Here is an 8,345-nt window from a genome sequence, read left to right as displayed (position 1 = left end):
AACAGTTTTAACCAATTAACAGTCAACAGTCTTTTACCGTTAAAATCATGATAATTTTTTTACAGTGAGGAGGAACAAAAGGTTTTAATCTGAATTGTAATTCAGTGCACCCCAAAAGTATTTGTATAACAATTCTGAATGTCATTGCATTATATTTCAAGTAACATTTGACATTCACAGTTCTGTGATGTTGATGAGCTGCATCTGTGCCTGCTAGTCTATGAAGTTGAGAGAAATTAATTTCATACATCTACTAGAATCATTTATATGATGATAATACAGATGTTTTATATCTATAAGGGACATTTTAAGTGAATTAAGTATCCAAATACTTATTGAGGCTACCGTATGTTTATAAATATGCAATTTCACATATATCTCTTTACACTGAGAACACTATGTCCAGTGATTAAACTGGTTGGCTGTCCCTGTCAAACATCCTGTCTTGTGTAACACTCTTGAAATGGGATAAACACAATATTTCATTGTTTGCTTATGTTTACATAGTTTAGAGATCTTGAACTATTGCATAATAAGTCTTACGGTTACCAAAGCCACATTTATTTCATTAAATTGCAGGAAAAATTGAAATATATTACAATTAAAAATATGTTTTAAATGTAATTTATCTCCATGATGGCAAAGCTAAAGCTGTCTTTCTCCAGTCTACACATGGTCCTTCAGAAATCATTCTTATATGCTGATTTAGTGCTCAAGAACAATTTATTATCAATGTTGAAAACAGTTTTTGTGGATACACTTTTTTTCAGAATACTTTGATTAGAAAGTTAGAAAGAACAGCATTTATAAAAACATATATTTTATTAACATTATTAATAACTACTGTCACTTTTAATCAATTGAATGTGTCCTGCTGAGTATCTTAAAAAATGTGTTTTTTTACTGTCACCAAAATTTTGATTTGTAGAGTAGATGTTTAATAACCTCTCATTGGTAAGACACTGTCTATCATTCTCTGTTGCTTCATGCTCTCTGCATATTTTACTATCTGTTTTCTCTCTCTGTCTCTTTCACAAGCACAGGGAGATCCACATGGCTTCTTGCTGTTTAGCAGATCTTCAGGAATCCTTTGGCTTAGCGGGCTGCGCAAGAGGAAATTCCACTGGCTCAAATGTTCTCAGTGAAGGCCCCAGCATGGATCAAGCTCCCAGAATCCCTGCAACCCACCGCCTCCTCGGCAGGGACAACGAGGGGCCCGGGAGGAATGAACGTTACGGTACCACAGATGGTTCTCCTCCAGTCAGGAGACAAACTATGGTTAGAATGGTATTTTAAGTATCACCATGCCCATAAAAATAACTGTTAGCCAAAACATATGTGCGTGATCTTAATGAGTTCATCCTTGCCTTTCGTTGCTTTGTTTTCATCCCACATCATGATGAATAATAATAATAAAGGAAAGGTGAGAGTGATCCCATTACAGATTATAAAGTTTCAGCACTGTTTTTAGAAATGTTTAAAGTAGAAAATGCTTTATGTTCGGTCTTTTGCAATTGTGAGGGTCATGAGGTTCTCTGATGGACTGTATGTGTGGTAATATCATCTAAGAGATTTACTGACAAACATCAAGCTCCCATTCTGGCTTGCATGGCCAAACCTGTCAACTGTATGAGGTTTACAGCCTCCTAAATACTGAGAAGGTCGGAGGTGGTTCCTTGACTTTATCTTTTTTGGAGGAATTTAGCTGTTTTAAAGAACAGAATGTTCCTGGTTGTAAGTGATGTAAGAGAAACACAACATCCTCCTCCATTGGAAAAGTTCTGGGGGGCTTTTAGATTTCTTAAGCACTACTCCAGGAAATTGTGGTCACAGTTTCATTGTGGTCAGTTATATGCAGTTGGCTCATTTATTATAACTGTATCAAAACTGCTCTTCAGTGGCTCTCTAAAGTGGTTTGTTTATTGCTGAAATTCAGTTTTAGAATACATGCTACTTTCAGTCTATTGCAAGTTCTTGATTTTTTTTGTGTGGATTGTTGAGCCAAAATATGAAGTCCAAGCATAAATGAATATAAAAATGAATATTACACTCAAATATAATATTTTGTTTATAATTATAGGACTATTACGAAAACGTATTGAACTCGCTTGAAGAAAAAGAATCTACTCTGTTTTTCTGAATTAATGAGTTTATTATCTTAGAATCATGAGATAATTTTTCATGGAAAAGTTTTTGCCCTGTTTTTCTGAATTAACGAGTTAAATATCTCAGAATTATGAGATTTTTTTTTTCATGGAAACAAGTTTTTTCCCTGTTTTTTCTGAATTGACGAGTTAAGTATGTCAGAATTACGAGAATTTTTCATGAAAAAAAGTTTTTGCTCTGTTTTTCTGAATTGGCGAGTTAATTATGTCAGAATTACGAGATAATTTTTCATGGAAAAAAGCTGTTGCTCTTTTTTTCTGAATTGACGAGTTAATTATCTCAGAATTACGAGATAATTTTTCATGGAAAAAAGTTTTTGCTCTGTTTTTCTGAATTAACGAGTTAATTATCTCAGAATTACGAGATAATTTTTCATGGAAAAACGTTTTTGCCCTGTTTTTCTGAATTGACAAGTTAATTATCTCAGAATTATGAGATAATTTTTCATGGAAAAAAGTTTTTACTGTTTTTCTAAATGAATGATTTGATTATCTCAAAAAATCAGAAACAAAGACGACTTTTTGGAACATGGAACTTTTTTCCATGGAAAATTATCTCGTAATTCTGAGATAATTAACTCATTAATTCAGATAAACAGAGCAAAAAGAATTTCCAAGAAAAATAATCTCGTAATTCTGAGATAATTAACTTGCTAATTCAGAAAAACAGGGTAGATTTTATTGTGAATGCAATATGCTTTCGTAGGCTATATACACACTGTTAAAAGGTTTGGGGTCAGTGAGATTGTTTTAAAATTTTAATGCTTTTATTAAGCAACGTTGAATTAAATCAATCACAAGTGACAGTAAAGACATTTATAATGTTATAAAAGATTAATCAAAGAACCCTAAAATAATGTATTACTGTTTTTAATGAATTTATCACTCCACACATAACTTCTTCTATAACTTCTGCCAAAAATAATTCTGTTTTCAAACAGCAATGTCTTTTTAAATAATGCATTTGCTTAAATTTAGCTAATTTCCTGACCAATACTTAGTGGTTATGATAGTTAAAAGCTTAGCCATTTTGGGCTTGGTCCATTTTTTTTTTTCTTTGGCCAGAAGTGTATATACATTAATTACATGTAATATAAAACTTACCCGCACACAAAAGAATAACATTATAATTTTAAATTAAAGTTATGTTTTGGAAATTTAGTTTGGAAATTTTATAAAACAATCATGCCGCAATAAAATCCCACTGCAGTCATGCTAATTTTAAACTATGTGGTTCCTGTATTAAGTGCTTTTGTAGAAACTGATGGAAAACTATGGCTCAAAGTCAGAAAGTGTTTATTTTATATGGGAACCTCTCTTTCTATTTCTCAACCACAAGATTACATAACTATACTTGCATAACATCCTTTCCAGAATTTGGGGAGCGAAGGTAAATCATTATTTTATGGTCAATAGCCGTATACCTGCATATGGCAACAGTATGTATAGATATGCTTGTGGAGATGGCCAGTTAAAAAATATGTATATATGATATATCCATCAGAGGAGAGGAGGGCTGTAATGAATTTTTGTATCCACTTCACTCATTTAGCTCTCGAGGGACAGTGTCCAGCAGCAAGGTCAAGATTTAGGACACTTTGCCCTAGATCACAGTTTAGGATTCTCTTCAGGTCTAGAAAATCCACTGCATTGCTTATTACAGTTCTAGTCACTTGTATATGCCATTTGAAATTAGGTGCTTTTTTGCATACTGTGTTAAACAATTGAATTTTAAGGTTTAAATTTAAATTAATTTTAGATATTTAACCTTCAAATGGTCTTCGTTTCCTGTTTACACTTCTGGGCTTCGGGGTCTATACGACCCCAACAGTTGATTGAGTAATTGTTAAAAAAAAAAATACATTTTTGATTATACAAATAATATATCTTTTTTTTGTTTACTTCTCATCTATTCATTAATGCTGTGTTTTTTTAGATATAAAGTACTTTTGTATTAACACAGTCTTCTGCACTGTATATCCATATACCACACAATTCCCACCATTAGCTTGCATATGAATTTTTTTTATTTTTTTATGATACAATGCATTTATGCTCTGTCATCTTTCATCTCTGTGTAAAAATGTTCAGATTTATGCTGGATTTTTATTTATTGTATCATAAATAATGTATTTTTGATACATGAAGAAAATATATATAGTTTTTTTTTCACATTTCCCATTCATTTCAATGTGGGGTCATATTGACCCCGAAGACCAGAAGTGTACACATTTTTTTTACATACCTTCAGAATAGCCGAATCAAGCCCAGTTTTTGTGTATGTGTGTGTGTGTGTGTGTGTGTGTGTGTGTGTGTATAGATAGATAATGTATGAAAAGTCACAAAATCTTATTCCACTGAGACGAAGGAAACCTTTTTTTATTAAGTAAAAGTCGATTGGGGTCGTATAGTATGGACCCCATGACCTGATTGAGGGTTAAGATATTAGATTTACTCTCTGAATCATATCAATGTTCAGTGCTTATTTTCATATTACATGAATGTGTAATGTGCAAGCTTCATATGACTTCAAAAAAAGTTAAGTAATTTTCAGGTAGCCGAATATTTGTATTTTTTTTTATTTTATGTGAAAAGTTGATTATAATTAGACTATTAAGTGAGAATTTTTTTAAAAAGTGCAAAGTTATTTTATTTAGAAAAAAACGTTTTGTTTTATTTATTTATTTATTTTTTGTTACAGTTAAAGGGTTAAAAAAAGTGCACTGTCCGTTTAATGACCTGCAGTGGCAGCTGTGCTGTTAACTTTGTCCCTGCCACACAAAGACACATTAAAGCTACTTTAAAGGACCACCATTCAATTGTCCTCTCCCTATACACACACACACACACACACACACACACACACACACACACACACACACCAACTTGCCATATGTCTACCCATAAACCCCGCCCCCAACCCAAAGATCCCGCCCACCAACCTGGAGGATCGAATATCACGTCCGTCTTTCGCTGCATCACTCTACTCCTTCTTTCATCCTAAAATCGCTGTTACAGTGTCAGTTTAAGCTGAAACCTCTCGTCCACGCGGATCTGACAGCACAGATTTTTAGTATGATACCCCAATCGTCATCTGTATCCTAGACCGGGGGTTGGGAGGGGAGAATCAAATCTTTTGACCCCAGCCATCATTCCCTGGATAACGGGCACACAGCCACCCGACAGCCTCAATTGTTGTGTCCTTTTTTGCCGACATCTGCTGCATGTTGCTCACATTTGCATCCGAAGCAACAAGAGGTCTGTATTAGGCTGTGATGGAACACTTTCATCTCAATCGCTGAAGAAAGAAATCAGCTTATTTGGATCAGGACATTTAATCTATTCTGTTGATTCAGTGAGCGTGTAATAACAACCAAGGGCTTGGTGACATGATGGAGAGTGTGGAGAAGGAGTGCGGCGCTCTGGGTGGATTGTTTCAGGCGATCGTCAATGATATGAAGGTACCAGTGCTGTTTTATTGATATTAAGCACAAAAAAAGATGGTTGTGTTTTACTGCCTTTGTTTTCATTAGGGGTCCAGCTGCCTGCACCACTGATGCTGTGATTAATGAGATGGGGGTCTCAGCATGGAGGGCTTTGTTGTGAAATGAGAATTGAACCCTTTTGTAGATGTCTGTTGAACCTTTTATATGTTAAAGGATATTTTGTGCATTCTATTTGAGATAAATACAAATAATGTTGCCTAGGTAAAAGACGAAAAAGACATTTTTTCTTCAGAAAATAGACTAGGTCTAGAAATAGCTTAGCTAGAAATGATCAAAATTCTTAAGAAATATTTTCTTTCTCCAAAATATAGGGGTTTCATAAGAAACATGGGCACCACCCACTTTTCCAGGCTTGAACAGAAATGTAAAATGATGTTTTCAAAGTCAACTGTTATATTTGCACTATTAGCACCACGGTCTGTTATTGCATGTTTAGAGGCTCATGAATTTTACAACAACCATATAATCCCATTTTAACCCAATTCATTTTATTTGACATATATTCCTCGTTCACAGATTTGAAAATGGTCCACTAAAAGTCTGCCTAGCTATTAGTTGTCCAATGACCAAGACATTTACCACTATTTTGAACTCGAGTCAGAATATCTCTCAGACTGACCCTCTATTGATGATTTCTGAAAGCAATGTTAATGCGCAGGGATTATGCATGGCTCATAAAGATATATTAATGCATCAGAGAGAGCTTAAACGTGGAGCTCGGCCAAAATCCCACTTGCTCAGAGCCTTGTTGTGATATTGAGTTAAGTAAAAAAGAATCAAAAACAGCTTTCTGTATGCAATGCAGTATGTAGGACATTGACATACATTTAGGAAAAGCATTGTATAGATTTTTGTCAGAATAGAAAAGTTTGTAATACAGAAACTCAATTGATAATTGATTTAGAATATCACATTTAGATATTTAGATCATTTAGATATCACAATGGCAATTTTGTCCAACCTTAGGAATAGGATAAGAGATATAATATTACATGGCATACAAATATTGGATTTTTGAACCACATATCTTTTTAAGAAGAACCATTTTTAGTATTCAAAATCTTATGTTATTGTGTGATACATCTAATGTAATTTAAAGCGCACGCAAAAAAATGTTTTGAAAGATCCAAGGTCTTATCACCTTTGTGTAAATAAACTGAATCTGTTCTCCTGTAACATTTAAACCTTTCAAGGCCATCTCCTTCTCCTAAAGCTATTTGCTAACTTTTTTGGAGCGCTTTTCAGCCTGTAGCGTTGCTGAAGCAGAACCCTGTGGTTGTACGTACTGTTCCATAAATGGTTTCCATGTTCTCGTGTGGCTCCAGTAGTGAATGTTATTGCTGAAAGTTGGCGTTTGAGTGAAGTTCACTGGCCAGATGCCAGTTCTGGAGTTCATATGTTGTGAACGGCTCCAGACTTGGCACAGGACCAACCCTGGCAACGTTCAGCTTGTTTGACATGCAGTATATCAACAGTCGTAAAGAGGATACAGCCGGAGAGTGTTGTAATGTCAGAGATGATGATTTGAGTAGGGCAAACTCCTCTTCAAAAATTAGCATATTGTAACATTTCTGTACTCGGTGATTTCACTTGGAAGACCAAGGTCTATAAAAGAGTTTACAGCTGTGGCCAAAGGTTTATGACAGCTATATCTTTTTAGAATAATATGCAGAAAACACAGAAACAGACTTTTTTTCACTTAAAATGAAATTGTAAAACTAATATTGAAATAAATACGTAATAATAATTATACTCATGAGTTAACATTTAACACTTTATTTCGATGGTAGACATTCTACTAGTTATAAGTAACTGCAACTACTTGTCAACTAACTCTCATTAGACTATTACAAGTCAACTTACTACAAGTCAACTACTACAAGTCAACTTATTATCCTAACCTAAACCCTAAGTCTACTAAAATTCATATTTGACATGTAGTTGCAAAGTTTCTTATAGTGAGTAAAATGTCTAAAGTGGACCATTATATTAAAGTGCAACCCAGTTTATTTAATAAATGCTAAATATTTGTTTGTAATTGTGTACTTTAAATTCTTCCAAACTTTTGGTGTTTGTTTTTAGCTTTTGGTTTGTGACTGTGATAGCCTCACATGAATTCAGATAAACTCAAGGGCTTTTATGATAAATTGACCATACAAAAAACATCATTACTGTTTCATATTTGGGTTGAAATGTTAGGACTTTCTGTCATCTTGTTTAATGTGTTCATTGGCCACAGGAACTTGCATGTAGCCTAGGAAATAATCACAAAATTGGACTTTTCTTCAAAGTCTAATTTGGGCTTTTTAACTGATTCCAATCACAACACGGTTCTTCTTTCATCAAAAAAAAAAAAACAAAACAAAAAAAAACAAAACAAAAAACAGCAAGACATTGATTTTTTTTAGGAAAGTCCTATTTTATCCTAGATTCTAACTGACTGATTTCCTGATTCGATACAATCTAAATTCTATTCACAAGCTCTCAGTTTGATTCTGATGTGATAAGACCTATACAGCCGCCGGCGGCTAAAAATAACTGTTGTTCTTAAATGTTAAATAACTTTTGAACCGCTGCTCCAATCCGTATGCTTTAAAAAGTCCCATAAAGAGGAGATTCGCGGCTTTTCTGTGATATCGGGTTAATCGCGTTTGGACATTCAGAAGCTCCGTAG

The 8,345-nt window shown here is 34.0% G+C and overlaps 1 protein-coding gene across 4 annotated transcripts in view; it reads left to right on the top strand.

Moving 5' to 3' along the window:
- Nucleotides 1-5,102: 5,102 nt before the first annotated feature.
- mtss1la (MTSS I-BAR domain containing 2a) overlaps nt 5,103-8,345 on the top strand; it is a 33,500-nt gene continuing 30,257 nt past the window's right edge. For 3 of the 4 annotated variants that reach the window (XM_089116370.1, XM_039650449.2, XM_089116369.1), the window contains exon 1: nt 5,103-5,626. In XM_089116370.1, the coding sequence (XP_088972496.1) occupies nt 5,555-5,626 (72 nt within the window). In that variant the 5' untranslated portion in view covers nt 5,103-5,554. The remainder of the gene's footprint in view (nt 5,627-8,345) is intronic. The other variant, XM_089116368.1, reaches the window with a different exon arrangement.

The sequence above is a fragment of the Pimephales promelas genome, chromosome 10 (assembly GCF_988280905.1).
Source record: "Pimephales promelas chromosome 10, fPimPro1.hap1.1, whole genome shotgun sequence".
NCBI lineage: Eukaryota > Metazoa > Chordata > Actinopteri > Cypriniformes > Leuciscidae > Pimephales > Pimephales promelas.
This window is presented reverse-complemented; position numbering and strand designations above follow the sequence as displayed.